The 16,183-nt window shown below is 41.6% G+C and overlaps 2 protein-coding genes across 2 annotated transcripts; one reads left to right on the top strand and one right to left on the bottom strand.

The window, feature by feature from the left end:
* Positions 1–923: 923 nt before the first annotated feature.
* LOC307265117 (protein FAM222A-like) lies at positions 924–10,616 on the top strand (the record flags this gene model as incomplete). Its single annotated transcript, XM_080046701.1, has 2 exons — positions 924–1,047; positions 9,142–10,616. 2 exons carry the CDS (start codon positions 924–926, stop codon positions 10,614–10,616), a joined length of 1,599 nt encoding a protein of 532 aa, XP_079902827.1.
* A 2,198-nt stretch (positions 10,617–12,814) lies between these two features.
* Positions 12,815–15,979, bottom strand: LOC307265120 (glycolipid transfer protein-like). The gene is made up of 5 exons (XM_080046704.1): positions 15,817–15,979; positions 15,287–15,345; positions 14,987–15,120; positions 14,733–14,883; positions 12,815–14,199 (listed from the first exon to the last, which is right to left on the bottom strand). The coding sequence occupies exons 1-5, from the start codon at positions 15,917–15,919 to the stop codon at positions 14,017–14,019; spliced, it is 630 nt and encodes a 209-aa protein (XP_079902830.1). The 5' UTR covers positions 15,920–15,979; the 3' UTR covers positions 12,815–14,016.
* Positions 15,980–16,183: the final 204 nt, after the last annotated feature.

Consider the following 16,183-nt stretch of genomic DNA (forward strand, 5'->3'; position numbering starts at 1 on the left):
CTGTGGATGCAATATCTGTCGTTTCATCACTTTGGCCAAGAGTGAATGTTTCAAGTATTGGATGGATTGCTCTCAAGCTTTGTACTGACATTCACACTCCCCCCCGATGATTGAACCTACTGACTTTGTTGATTCTCTGACATTGCCCCTAGTACCAATTCTAAATTGACATTTTTTTGTTTTTGGTGAAAAGTCTTGACAATTCTTTAATTGCCACACAATTTCATGATGACATTAATACTTAAATTGGTTTTAATGTTAATGTAATAACTGCAGAACTATTGTTCAGCTCCAAACTGACACGGGGATAGTATTGACGGTCCAGTACATGGGAAGCAAAATAAAAACACACACTTCTTGCGCAGCGTGAACCTGTTGGCACTGTGCGGGAGATGCTCCCCTCTCCTTCATCTGATCGCTGAATACATTCAGCATTTTTACGCGTCCTCTCGAACAAATGTAATATATTGTTCTGGGCTCCCGGTCAAACCACAACTTATCGTCCTAACAATGGCGACAACAACACTTTCCCATAATGTGAAGCTGACAGCAATTTATTAAAAAAGAAAAGGCACAGTGCTTTCTGCATTTGGGTCGGATCGAGTCCGGACAAATTCACACCACAAACGAACTGCAGCAGAGTGCGTTTGGAAACGCACCGAGACCACCTCTTCAGCTGGGTCTCGGAGCGCTTGTTTGGTCCGCCCCCGAGTGTGATTGCTGTATTCACATCTGCCTGAAAGATGCGCACCATTTCAACCGAACTAAACATGGCATGTGTGAATACACCCAAAGAGCCACTGTATTGGCCCTATAGGCGGTTTTTCATGTTTATTCAGCATGCTATAGAGTAAAACACTGTTTTTTTTCCCCCTTTGGTCCAGCAGGTTTACCCAGGCTTTGCACAGCCCTTGTGAACTATCATGCTGGCCTGTATCCAGAGATATGGCTCCTCGCAGCGTCTGGCCTGCACACCCAAAAGCCTTGATGTTCCAACACCACCATTACTGCTGTCTGTGCCGCCACTGCAGACCTACATCCACAAAGGTGAGTTTATACCACACACAGGTGAATAAAGACATTGTGCCAGAGGACAGAGGAGGACAATGCACTGATACAGATGGTTTGAAACAGAAAATACTTCTAACTAACGAGTAAAATCTTGGTCATGATCCTGAGTTACCTTCTAAACATACATGGTCAGCTTGTCGCCTAAACATGAAGACCTTGTTACCCCCAGGTAAAAATAAATAGAGTTAGAAGTGTGTTTGGCTGACCTGAAATAATGGGCCTTCTGATGAAGATGATGTGAAGATGATGCCTGTTAATTGGGCCCTTAATCAGTGGGTTCCTGCAGTGCAAATGCGTTGCAGGTCAAAGTGGACCCTGAAGTTTCCGAGTTAATCAACTACCTCATACGGGGTTACTAATGGTGTTCACCTTTTGTGCGGAAAGGGCTTCATGTCAGTGTGTTCTGACCTTCATCTTGACTGATTATACTGCAGCTATTGAAAGGTTGAGTGGGCGTCTTTGGGACTAACCCGAACAGACATTTGTGGTTAGATTTTCTTTCAACTAATTGATTACGGGCAGTATGTTTGCAGATAAGAGCTCCTGGTCTGATGCTGCATTCTTTTTATGTAGGTTGCTGTACATCCATATTATTTGCAGAGTGTCTGTTTTTTTTCTTCTTCCTGGACAGTCTAGTTTCACATAATGAGATGATAGGACCACAAATGAAGTTATTCTGTAGTTTTCTTTTCGCAATCGCTTTAACATTTTGCTGATGCCTTATATTGCTTTGCAGTGTATGGTTTGAAGCTATATTGAAGATCTATAACTACTTACAGTTTAATGGTTCAGCAGGATGTGCATTACAGTCTTTTATGAATGTGCTTAGCCATAAAACCTCCTAAAGGATTTGGTCCTATTTTGTTTTCTTTTTGATACAGTTGTTGTGGTGTTATTGTTTTCGCATGTGCCTATATATTAATCATGTGGATCCATGGAAGGGTAGCTACTGCACGGCATAAGCCAACAGGGATCGTTGTAAATGAGATTAAAGGGTATGGCTCAGACTGTGGTCTCATAGAAAGCAAGAGCATGTAAATATTGAACACTAGCAGACTGTGCTTTCTGATTTTACTCAGACAGAATCACCATAATTTCACTATCAAAGGTTGCTTAGCCTATAATAGGACACGCGTCCAACTTTGTCAGCAGAGTAGGGCAGTGGTCGGGATTATCTTATCTAACTGATCATGTTGTCAGTTCATTTGTATCAGCCTGTGTACTATTCTCAAACATTTGTTCAATCATCATGACATGTAGATTTCCTATCAGTTAGTTTCCCATATTAGTTTCTTCATAGAGATTTTTTTAAGATGGTAAACGCATGTTTGGGAAATATGGAAAATATAGGAAGCAGACTATTTTTCTGATCCAATGAGCTTGTCATTATCAGGTTTCAGTGATGCCTGCACATACACAGGTGTTTTCACTTATTCTGCATAATTAGACCTATTCTCAGGTTGAAGTCAGGTGGAACCACGCTTGCAGTTCTCTGAGGTCACCAAACTCAATACACTTAAAAGAACCATAAAGGCTGTCTTGATCTAACAGGTGCAACAAGCCTAATAGGAGAGGCGGGGAAGATGTCAAGTCACATGCAGCGTATAAATACCCACATAATCCTGCCACGAGGTTTAATCAGCCAAAATAAGTGGAAACACCTGTGTGGATGTGTGAAAGACTATGTAGGAAATCGACAACAACAAAAAAAAGGATAGCGGATAGTGTTTTGCTAAATTATTTCTCAGTTTTTTCCGCCTGTATCAAAACTGTACTCATATTTAAAATACTGGAAAAATATCTCCCTGTTAAGCTCTATCTCTCATCTCATCTTATCCCCCCGAGGTGAAATGCTTTGTCTCTTTCCTTATTAAATATTAATTGGGAATCAATGGAGCACTTGTCTGCTAAATGCTGAAACAGAAGGGTCTAGTTTGCCTCAGGCAGAACCAGGGGTGTCTTTCTAATCCTGTTTACCTGGGGGCCCTGTTTACTGCAGCACCCTCCAGCTCTAACCCGACACAACCACACAGAGAGAGTGTGTGTGTGTGTGTGTGTGTGTGTGCGCTTCTTCATTAGATGAGTCGTTGTTGGATTGACTTAAATGGAGGCTGCCTTTAGTCGCTACTGCGCTTCTGAAAAAGCCATTTCCACTTTTAGCTATCGATAAATGGAAGGCAGTGCACAGTGTGTGAAAGCTCTCAGGCAAACACAAACCCACGTGAAAGATTTCCGAGAAAAACGAGTGTTAGGAATTATGCGATGAGAGTAAATGAGAGCTGCTCTCTTCTCTGCTATCTCGGCTTGAAAAGCAGGGGCTGGAAATGCTTTTTTCCCACGCTGCTGGCCCTGTGCTCGGGTTCCGGCTTTGAGAGGAGGAAACTTTTCCCAAGCTGGGCCAAGCGGCACAGAAACAAATGAGGAGTGACACTGGTGCAAAGGAGTAGAGTCTCTCCTCGAGCACATACTACTATGTGTTCAACCTAGAGGTTACTGACATGGAAAGACGGAGGCATGTGAAAATTGGGTGTTTTAAGGTCTGTATTTTTGTGTTTGCAGGAATGGATACTGGATCTATCGTTAATGAGATGTTACTCATTGACTAATGATTACTGTGACACAGTTTGTGTATCTTCAAATAAAGTAAAGGATCATACTCATTAACGAATGATAACTTGACCATTAGTATACCATTACTGAAGCACTTTGTGTACCTTGAAGTAAAGTAATGCATCATACCCATTAACAAATGCTTACTTGACCATTAATGTACCGTTAGTGAAGCAGTACCTATATGTACTTACTACCCAATGCTTCATTAATACAGTATCGAGTCCCAGTTTATTTACCAGTAACTAAACAGTGTTTGAATCAGTTTATCAGTACCTACACATTAACCATTAACTAATGCTTCATTAATACAGTAACTCCTGGTCTGTTTACAGTAATTAATCAATGGTGCTTGAATAACATTATCTCAGTACCTACTCATTAACTTACCATTCGTTCCTCAGTAACTACTCACTTGTGACCCTTATTGTAAAGTGTTACCACCTATTTTGTATAAGTGTTGTTGACATGAGAAAATATATTGATAGTACTTATTGAACCTATTGAACCTGTATAAATATTTTTTTCTTATTTGTATTGAACAAAAAGACTTATATTAACCTCTGTAACAGCTTTCAAACCAGGCTATGTGTCTCTGTTGTTTTTTTGACCTCTTTATTTTAACTAGTGGCCAAATACAAATTACTTGACCTTTTAAACTCTATTGATTGATTGGTTTCAATGTGATGGAAAATGGACTGAAATAATGAAATCAACGTACATAAATTCAAAACAAATAAACAACTTTAAATGTTACTTTCTTTTTGGTCTGAATTGAGAGGGAGAACCTAGCAGCTGGGGTTACTGCTCAGTCTAACCACCAGATAGTCAACTGCAGAAGCTCATCTCAAAGAGATGAATAAGGTCAGGGCCAATTAATGACATTGTTCTAATGACTGGGCTTATTGGGCCAACCGGGTGCATAGAAGAGGTTGTCATGGTAACAGAGACAGGTTTTGATTGCTTTGTGAATGGGCTGTGCTCAGACCCTGAGTATTTGAAATATAAGCATTATTGGTGTAGTGAACAAGTATTTATGCATACTAAGATGCACTGTTTTGTCATTGACTCCCAGTTCCCATTGCCATGTTCCGGCTGAGTATTCGACTCTCGTAAACAAATCTCACAAAAGTGTTCAAATTCAGTCTTCAGCTTAACATCAAAGGCATGTCGGATATTTGGCTGGCAGTTCTGCCAACATGTAGTCTTGTATGTCTGTATATGAACAAGGAATCATTTCTAATGTTTTATCTTGTGGGAATCATATGAAGTGGTCATTCTAATGGTTTCCTTGTGTCAGCCCCCGAGGGTATGTAATGGTTGGAGACTGTGGTTTTTAGAAATGCAATGAGCTTGTCCAATTGCCATTTTCAGCCTTGCCTCCGGGGCTTGTTTTTTCCCATAAATTAGTGATTAACTTAAACTGCTCCAAAACAATGAGGTCTCCACACTAATCTTTGGGGGGGAAATGGCTTCAAGTGTGACCACGGGAAAAAGATTAGCCAGTGGCAGAAAGCATTGAGTGGGATTGTATGGGGGTGGAATTGGGGTTTAAAAAAACAAAAACACAAATACACACAAACAACATGGTATGGTAAATACTCAATGTTTATCCCTCCAGAATATATTCATGCTAATATTTATGAAATCTCTTTCTTTAACTCACACACACACACACACACACACACACACACACACACACACACACACACACACACACACACACACACACACACACACACACACACACACACACACACACACACACACACACACACACACACACACACACACACACACACACACACACACACACACACACACACACACACACACACACACACACAGCAAATCAGAAATCAGGCCTTCTGGTGGAGATTGGGAGTTTATAATTGGCCTCCCACCCCCTACTGTTTCTTTCCATGCACGTCCCCCTGCATGGAAAGAGGAAATCAGGATTAGGTGTTTCCTGTGAAAGTGTGCCAGTTTCACTCAGCATGGTGCCACAACAGTTGTGCAGCATGCCTCTTTCCAACCGAGACATTCAACATTCAGGCCTGACTATGGGGACCATTAAAACTATCAATCAAGGGGCTGTAGATACATCACACATCAGTTTGAAATGCTGATTTTTGAGTAAAAAGAAAAATACAAACAACCTTCCCATCACTAAGTAACTTACTTCAATCAGCCCCAACTAGGAGCGACTGAGGGAAAAAAATGGTAAGGGTCAAAGCGTTCGAATTTGTAAGCACGGCATGATGCCCTGAGCCAAGGTTGGTGTGTGAAAAGCGGCGGATATTTTCTGTGCTGTTTTTAGTCTGCCTCTGCGCCTCTCTGTCAGGGCTGAAGAGTGAAACGGCGTGCAGTCTGCAGGTTGAGGGTGATTAAGTGCTTAAGGTCAGACCGCTAATTATCCCTGTGCCGTGCCTTACCTGACAACACACAGCTGCCGTTTCCCCCCGTTGTCATGTGAACAGCCTCATATTTGTTTTCATTTCCTCATCTCTGTTTTTACACCACTGGATTTGGTTGTGTGACTACAAGACGCAAGAAACGGTGTCACAAAGAAATGTATAGTTGGCCATTTATCTTTTGGTCTCTTGTAAATCCAGATAATTGCTTCTTCTGCCCCCTGTATGCTGAATAATATGTAATAAACATTAAGCCTGCATTAATACAAACCTATTTGCAAAACAACATGAATAACATCACATCCTGAAGAGAATTTACATAGGCTGATTAAATGAATCACAAGTTTGGAACAGCTCAGACATTTTTATTTCCCAGGTGAAAATATTTCCTAATTTATTGGCTCATACATTTTTGTGCTGCTGTTTAAATGCCTGAGATTAACAAGAGCCAAATAGCTGACGGAATATAATAATTTTGGTTTAATGAGTAAGAAGGCTAGAATTCATTTCTACATTTTACACTACACAAATTCCTACCTTCTTTGTGAGCTGTGGAAGCTACTGATTGGATGTCTTGAAATACACAGGCTGTTTAAAAATAGAGAAAGGCAACACAAAAAATATTGCTAATTCAAATGTTGTCTTTATTGATTAAATAACCTCTTACACCCGCAGAGGAACATAGAAGCAACCCCTTATGCACGTCAACAATGATCACTTTCAGGAGGATATATCGGCCATGAGTTTTTGGTGAGACAGCAGCCTCTACACAAATAGAATCTTCAGAGGGAGGATTTTTAGCTCTCATAGTGCCAGATTGTAATGAATGAATCTCACATTTCGGGCATCATTTGACATGAGTTTGTTGAAATGTGTGAACCACGTGAAGAATGACTTCGAGATATACTTTTATGACATACTTTGGAGATGCCATTTCTTCTGAATGTTTTGCCATTTAACAGCACTGACTGGTATTAATGTCCCAAACATTGAAACAATTGCCTCTGGTTGTAATTTGGAGCAGCTTAAACGCTGGTCATGATGTTTCTGATCTCACTTTTAACTTCACTTGATCAAGCAGTTTGGCTTCTGTCAGGATTACCATTTTCTTTTTATATTGCATATGTCACACCCGTATATTTAGATGAGAGGGCCTTTTTTTTTTTTGCTAATGAGGTTTCCACAGTGTCACATTAAAGACAGCCTCAGTGGGAAGTGCAGCTGTGTTGTGTCTCCTTGCCTCTGACAGGGCTGTAATCTCTGGACTAACAATATCAGACACCCTGTGAAGACGCGTTAGCATTCAAAGTGTTTGAAGTGTTTGTGCAAGCCGATCGCAGCATGGGGGGGCTTGACACTGACATTTTTACCGAACAAGAGAGGGCTCAAATGCTCTGTTTTGCTAAATTATCCCTCTTTGAGATATGAGAATTGAGCGATGTTATCCAAGGGCAGAAAATAGACACGTTTTGTGCGGTGGCGGCAGTGCAAGTGTGTGTGTGTTGAAGTGTCATCTCGTCTCATCATCGAAGCCCCTTTTTCAGGTGGATATGCAGCTCTTCTGCTTATCATTTATGGCCATGAATATTCAATTTTGAGCTCAAGGCCAGGAATCGTTATTGCAGCTGTTTTTTCCTGTTACCTCTTGTCCTCCCTGAGTGGGATTGTTGGGAAACCTGAGAGGAAAGCGGCCGACATCTTGATGTTGTGTACAGTTTAAACACCACTCCAACATCCCCAGCTGTCGTGCTTTTTTTCTATAGCAGCACCAGGGTGTAATACATAATAAGCAGTGTTTTGCTTTGTTGTATTTCTCTGTAGAATTCACTCCTGCTCCTGGCACCATGGTGCCGTTCATTGTGCTCCGCTGGGAGGCTGCTGCTGCTGGGATGGATTGAACACTCCACCTTACCTCTTTCCTCCATTTTAAACACCCAATTTCTTTCTTTCATGAGATGGATCTTGTAGATTGAATCATTTTCACAGTTGGGAGCCTCACTGTAGGCCCGAAATGAAATGAACTCCCAAATCAATTTCAAATGGGAACAACAAGTGAGCTCTCCCCTGCATAGCTGGAATTGGTTTTGTTATTGAAAATGAAATGAAGTGTTTTGTCTCTTATTTTTCGCTCCTTTATTGCAGATTACTGCCTTGTTCTTTTCTCCTGCTATGATTTCCATGACTTAAAGCCAGATCTAGGTTGATTTTAGTGCCTTTTTCTTTTTATGGCAGGAATTCCATAAAAGTGTCTCTCTAAAAAGGTGGCGGTAATTTCTACCAGGTGATTTATTGTTTTTAAATGGGGCGCCTTTCCCACCTTACCTACATCGCTAGGAGTTAAGCAGCCATGAAATTGCCTGAATAATAGTGTTAAAATCCAATCTTTAGTTTGTCCCATCAGCTTCCCCGCACGCATTTCAATCGCTAGCGCTCTTGGTGATTTCTCTTTAGGCTCCATGCTTTTGCAGTAAGATCAGTTCAGGTTCAAAAAAAGCATAAAGTGGAACAACATTCCATAAGCAGGAACTGATGGTTCTCGAGTGATTACAAGTCAAAATGTGGATCACAAAGAATTTGAGCATTTATATGATGATGTTCATCAGTAATCTTATAAAAAAATATAACCTATGCTAATGCTAAAGTATGTTCCAATCGGTTAAGAAAGATAGGCCTACTAAACATTTGAGTCTAAAGCATTGGGTCCTCTTGTGGTAGTTTAACAACTAAATGTCAAATGAATCCCACTGGAGCCATTTCAGTTAAATTAGATCCTCACCCTTCTACCCTTGCCAATACTCTTCTTTTGATTTCCCAGGGTAAACTAATTTTAGGCATGAACTAAGTCTAAATTAATTTCATTAAGCACTGATCAAACAGCCCTGCAGGGGTTTCCCTCCTTGAAATTAGTTTATACGGCGTATTGCTGTCTGCCATTATTCCCTAAAACAGGTTTGAGATTGGAAGGAAAAACAGAAAGCACACGATACAAGGTTTCCCTTCGGCTGCTTGTAAACTAATCCCCCGTTTCTGTCTGCTTCCTTCTCAGCAGAGCCAGCGTCTGGTATTTCTCGGTACCCTTCTCCTGCGGAGTTGGACGCTTTTGCCCAGAAGACTGCCAACAGCCCGCTGTCCATCAAAATCTTTCCTACTGACGTGCGGGTGCCACAGCATAAACAGCTTAACAAAATGGTCAACGGCTTGGACACCACGGGCCCATGCTATAGCTCCTACTCACAGCCGTACTCAGGAGGCTACCAGGGCTTGTTGGCCACCATCAAAACCTCTGTGGTCATCAAAGGTGTGGTGAAGAACTCGGAGGGCAGGAGGACTAAACACGCAAACAGCCAAACTTCTTCTTCTTCTGTGGCACCGTATAATAATCCTCTGAATAATGGATACGCAGTGAGACACGGGCACAAGGCCTATCATATAAGCTTGTGTAAGCCGCCTGATGTTCCCATGGAGACACTTTGTTCTAGCACGGGGACGGCGGCCTCCAGAGATCAGAGGCTGGCCCCCCAGTCTGAGCTGGCAGAGGTTCAAAGCCTGATGAGGAGGCAGATGAACCGAGTTCCCCACAGTCGAGCCGCGGTGCAGCTGGGCGGGGGAGAGGCCCGCGCCAGCCCCTCGCTGCAAGCTGTGGCTGCCGTGGCGCATTCAGACTCTGACTTTGTCCCGGGAGTGCCACACCAGAGCAGCCTGGCATTTACAGGGGCTGTGATACCTACGCAGAGTGCAGACATAGCCAAAGCTGGATACTTGGAGAAGGGAGACTACAAAGCATGGCACTATAAACATCAAATGCAGCAGCAGCAGCAGTCATATCATCAGGGAGCAGTGAGGATGTACAATGTGGGTAACAGTGCTCAGGGGCACAGAGCAGCAGCAGAGGCCGGCCAACTTCCTGAAACCTGCCTCCCTCTGGCTCGCTCCTCACAGCTATCTTATCAGCAGCAGCATCCTGCCAGCACAGAGCATGTCAGCAGCTCTTCCATGAACTGTGCGGCCGCCGCCGCCATGCAAGGGGACTTCTCCGTCGGACAGTACTTTGCTCCTCTCTGGGACGTCATGGCAACCCCTAATAGCGACTGTTATCCCACTTCTCAGGTGTTGGCAACGGGTACATGTGCGGCCAGGCCTAGAGATATGGCGCTCTCCCATCCCAATGCCCATCTCCACCCAAACCTTCATCATCATCATCATCAACAACAACACAACCACCATCACCCTCACCTACAAGGACATCAGCTGCAGCTCCACCCCCCTCCTCTTCCTCCTCACAGCCAGGCCTACAGCACAGACCAAAACCTCTGCTGCGGTTTGCCTACATCTAGCCTGTGCCACGCTGCAGTACTGAGCAGCAGCCTGCAGTCCCTGGAGTGCCTGATCAGTGAGCTCCAGCCTCACTGCATCAAAGAGCGCATGCTGGGCCGCGGGTACCAAGCCATGGGGATGCCTCAGCTACTGGAGCACCACCAGCAGCAGCAGCAAGCCCACATCCAGCTCCCAGTCTACAGATAAAGACACTGGACACAGAAGGGACAAACCTTTTTTATAGACAACACAAGTGTGTCAGTTTAGACATGTACGAGAATGAGACATGCCTTTTTTTGTGCATGTACTGCATTTGTAAAAGGCTTTGAGTTATAAGCCTATAAAAAAGGTCAATGATAATCACAATTTAAGATACAGGTTTATCTTATGGACTTTTCAATGTTTTATTTTTATATCTTAAATGTCCATCAAATACGCCTGCTGTTCCTCATTGAGTAATGATGCTGAGCACCTAATCAGACTTTTCCATTACTGTAGGCCCACATTTTGCAGGGGATTCCTCTCTCTGCCTTGTTACAAACGTTTAAACTTATTGAACAGTAATAATCATTGGTACCGTTCTAAAAAAAAGCATTTACTTGAATCTGGGAAGGATCGCTGGTTGGTTTTTGTGAATGCATTGTGTATTTTTACATAAAATGGACATTTTATTTGGGAGGAAACGGTCTTTGAACCAATGGTTGTCTGCTGCTTTGTTGTGGATTTTGTTTTGGTCACTTTTCCACCACATACACAGCACTCAAAGCAAATTGCCTGGGCTCTGCACAGGGGAAACATATTTGGATATTTTTTTTTGGCAATGTGTTAAGAGGACTGTTGCATATCCAAATCAACACTGTGGCAATTAAGACCAAGCTAAATGTTCACTTTGGTTGTCTTTTTGTTGGCATTTTTAAACTTATGAGGGTGTCTGGACATTTTCCTTGAAAGGTTGTGACACAACACTTAGGTATAAAGGAGTGCCACCTGAATCACTGACAAAATGATGTTTGTTAGGGCTAAATTATCTCTGATGTATGACTGAATAGTTGTTTGTTCTGTAATACTATTTATTTATGTCAGCCTGTTGAGTTGTATGGCAAACTGTCGATATAATTATAAAGTGCAATTATTATATATGAACATGTGAGCGCTCTCCATGAAGTACTTTGTTGAAATAACTACATTCTGAAATGTACAACCCTAATCCCTCACCCTTTTTCTGCCTCTTCTTAACAAGGATTGTCAAGTAAATGACATTTTCTAAACCCAGAAAATAGTTTGTTATTACGTTTCATTAGTAATTATCTGCCCGACATGCAGCCCACAAGACGCGTTTATTATATTCCTGAATGATAAAGTAGTTGCTGAAAGAGGAGACGATTTATTTTCTGGTTTTATTGCAAAGGTATTTAAGGCATAACCCATCTCTTTTTTATGACCATGTCATAGATCTCATTTTATTAAGATTTATCTTTTCACTTGAGGATTTCAGGTTTATAATATGATGCAAGTCAATCTTTAAGGGGAATATTAATGCAAGTTCAATAGTTATCAGTAATTTATGTTAGTCTAAATAGTTGGCTAAAGCTTGAGTAATAAGCCATTTCACACTTCAAATGAAATGTGTATAATACATATACAGGTTTTTATTACATTTGCTGGTGAAAAACACACACTTTCTCAAATACAAATCAACAAGAATGATACTGTTGCCATTATGTAGAATGGGGGCTTCAGAATAACTAATCTTAGATGGCAGCGTGCCTGTCTGCACCTCTTATTTTGCCTCATTTATCCTCCTAAATTGGATGCTATAGCAGTAATGTGGTTTACGCCAGCGTAGACATAAAAATGCACACCCATTTTAAGTAGTCCATTACCAAACAAATAACCTAGATGGCGTGAATAATGTCATTAGATGCATGGTTGGGAATAGAACCACGCAATATTCAATTGATTACCTCATTGCAGATAACAAATGTTTCAGAGTTAAAGGTCAGTGGCTTTGTCATTGAGGCATTGTTGTAAATGATTTCCTGCCTTTAGCCCATTGTGTCGTGGCTTTGCTTGGAGCTTTTCCAGCCTATCTATCAGTCAGGGCCAGGGCCGGGCCCACTGTGCAGATAAACCTACAGGATTACAGACGTGCTCCTCTTGCACTCGCTCAGAGACGATTAGCTCGGGCTGCGAGAGGAACCAGAGCCACTGCAGCCCCTGGGACACACTTGAGATAAGTGAGGCTGGGCAGAGGAGACGAGGTCGGTTGATCTGGGGGGATTAAGAGGAGACGGGAAGCGGAGAGAGGGATGTTCTTCTAATTTACTGCTGCTGACGTTTGGAAAAGGAGAAAGTTTACAAAATCAACTGTATTTAATTTTTTATTTTTTATTCAGCCTCAAAAATATGCTTGATGATCAAATTGTGGTCCACAAAAAGAGCTTTTGGATAGGATGAAATCTTAAAAACACAAACCAAAACTGTTATTTTAGAGTAATTTCAAACATCAGTTGTAAATGCTTGCAACTGTATCTACTACAAAGTGTATGATTTTTATAAAAAAACATTATTTTAATTATTTCATGCAGTAGCCGCACTGCAAATGTAAATGCAAAAGTAAACATCGCCACCTAGAGGCCATTCAATGGTATTGACACTAATTTCTAGTCATATATTAAGATCTCATTAAAAGAACAGATTGGTTTATAATCCAGAAACAATGCACTTCTCTATGCATTATTATATTAAAACAATGGGGCTCTTATTTACAAGTTATTCATAAATGTGTACATACAAAGTGTGCCGTGTCCCGGAGTTAAAGGCTGACATTATAATGTTTGGGGAAAAGAAGTTAGGTCAGTTGTGATATAAACAGTAACATCTGATACAAACAATACAAACAAAGCAAACAAGAGCCGACCACACCTTCTTACCCAACACTGACACGCCACACAGGTAAAGCCCTCAGAAGGCCAAATGAGTTCTGGGTGTCAACTTTCACTTTGTAAGTGAAATAGAATTGCAATTGTATTTTATGCTGTGCTTCCTTTGAAAATACTGTGCATTTGATAAGTAAAAGCAAGGCACTATGTGGTTCATATACCAATGATATGGGCTGTTTAAAATATAAAATTACTAATTAGGCCGCTAACCCTGGGGCTCAGGAGGAAGAGGATATCTGTATGCGAGGCATAAACAATAAACGGTTTTGCTCTAATAACAGGGATTACAGTCTTTTAGTCTCCTCCCAATGGAGCATGTGGAAGCCACCTGTTAATGTCACTAATATAGCAGCAACCCACACAACAACATAATATGCATACAAGTGAGAGCTCCACTGTTGCTGTGACGGTCATGTAATTACTTGAAATTACCTAACATAATGTTACCTTCCGCTTTGTGTGTATGTTTGTGTGTTTTTATTTAAAAAGGCATCTGCATAATTTTTAATACCAAATATGAAGTGTTGATATTTAGTAAGGCATAATCAAGTTATAAATAGCATGATAAAAAGGAACGAAACAAGAGCAATCCACTTAAAAACACCTGTCAACTAGACCTGACTGACACCTGAGAGGCGTGATGGACAAGAGTATTACGCTGTCCGTCAAACAGTGTAGTCCAGCTCTGCGTTCAGATTTGTGTACATCTCGTAGATGGTGTCCACAGTTGCCGTGTAATTAACCAGGAACTGACGCACGTTTGCCAGACACTCCTCCTCTTTCACTTCCTCTCCTTTCGACAGAGCTTTAAGGAAGTCGGATTTGTATGGAGCTGCGAATAACGCCGCCTGTAATGAAGAAAAATAAAATACTTGAAAGCAGGGTATAGACACAATATTGATATGTAAACATGTAATGCATAGCCAACAATATGGTGTTTGGGGAAGACAAAATAACAGAATAAACAAAACTTTAAATGTGCGTATATTGGTGTGGTCAGGTTGTCCACGCCTTCTAGTATAGTACATTATATCATTAAAGGAATACTTCACCCATACGGAACAGGCGTTCTATCATTATGAAATCACTATTATAATATAATGAATGAGGTTTTTCTTCCCTCTGTCTTCCCTCAGTCTTCCCTTGGCCCAGCTGTCCTGTTAATCCTAGCCCTTACTGTGATGTCACAGTAAGGAAAATGTAGGGTTAGACAGTGAGACCATAAAACACTCTTTCTGCCTTTTCTCAGGCTAGGATGAACCAATTTAAAAAAAATTGCACACTTATTATACTAAATAGGATCTCAGAATTCAATACACCTTCATATTCCCACCAGTGAAGTAGGTCTTTAAGAATAACAGGAAAGAGGTAGGTGCCTCACCTTAAAAATCTTTTGAACTATCCAGCCGTGGTATCTCTTCAGTGCCTGTTCGTAGGCCTTGGTGACGTTAACCTTAATAAGGTTGAGGTTGTTCTCATCTCTTTCTCCATCTGCCAAACTCTGTAGCAGGACCTGTATGAAACGGAGACCCCTGCAGGAGAAACCAAGCAGTAACAACACAAAATAAACATGTCTGTTTCAGTTTAGCAGCTTAAAAGTTCTACATGCAGTATGACATAACATTAGGTGCCCACCTTTTAAGCCACATCAGAGCTAAAGTTGCTCCAACTTTAGGCCATTCTGCGGAATGCTCTTCTCGCTCTGACTCCACAATATCCTGCAGGGTGACGTACTTTGCAGGATCCTTAAGATACACTCCTCTAATTTTCTAAATAATAAAACAACAAAAAGGCAACATTTGTGATGAGTTTGCGTGTAGAAGCTGCACCACAAGAACCAACTCGTTTTCCAAATTCCTAACAGGCAGAACTTGGGAAAAAAACAGCAGTGCACTCAAGAGGCATAACATTTACAAAAGCAGGTCTGTAACTCACCGTTATATTGCCATTAATGTCCGATTTGATGACTGAAAACACTGTTGATCCCAAGCAGTCTGGGGGAGAAACAGCCATTTGAGAGCTACGCAATAAAATATGAATGACTTCATCACATAGCCTATTGAGGAGAGTGAACACAATTCAGCCTTGACGTAGGCTAGCCTACACACAGAAGCGACGTGGTAGAGAAATTTGCAGTGAATGCATAGTGTCATTTAAGGCACAATGGGGTCTTTTTTGGCTCTGTGCGATGAGTAAACAAAGAGTTTCTCTATGGGCTGTGCGGCCGCAGCTGGTTTCATACCAGCATCGCGAAACAGCACCTCCACTCTCTTGTTGTGTGTATGTGTGTAATAACCACACTTCAGAAGAGTGACTAGTCATTTTGTCACGAGGAACAAGTCACTGAAGTAGGCTATACCGACAGCGTCAGCGCCGCGCAGACTCCGTCACATAGTTACATTGTAGCATAGTGTCTGTAGGCTATGTTTCTTTTTACTTTGATCGCGTTCAGGTGGTTTACTCACCGAAAAAAGATGGCAGGTGAGAGACAGCCTCCAAGAATAACTTCGTGTCTATCGACTTATCAGGGGTAAGCTCTTTGAATTGATTATCCAGTAAAAGAGACATGGTTTACAAAACAACTGTAATAAAATAAAATGTAAGCTGGAGCAGCAGTCGCGAGCACCACTCGGCTTGAGAAGAAGCCGGAACTCCTTTCTTGTCAGATGGGTGGGGGAAGCGCGAGCGGCTCCTATCACTTGCGTCCTCCTCCAACAGGTGGGGAATTATACATGGGCGTATTAAAAAGCCGTTGTTATGTCCACGACACACAAGAAAGAGCTAGTTGAGGTAATATACTTTATTATACCGAAGGCAGGGGATTGTTTTCAA

This window comes from Ammodytes marinus (assembly GCF_949987685.1).
Source record: "Ammodytes marinus genome assembly, chromosome: 18".
NCBI lineage: Eukaryota > Metazoa > Chordata > Actinopteri > Uranoscopiformes > Ammodytidae > Ammodytes > Ammodytes marinus.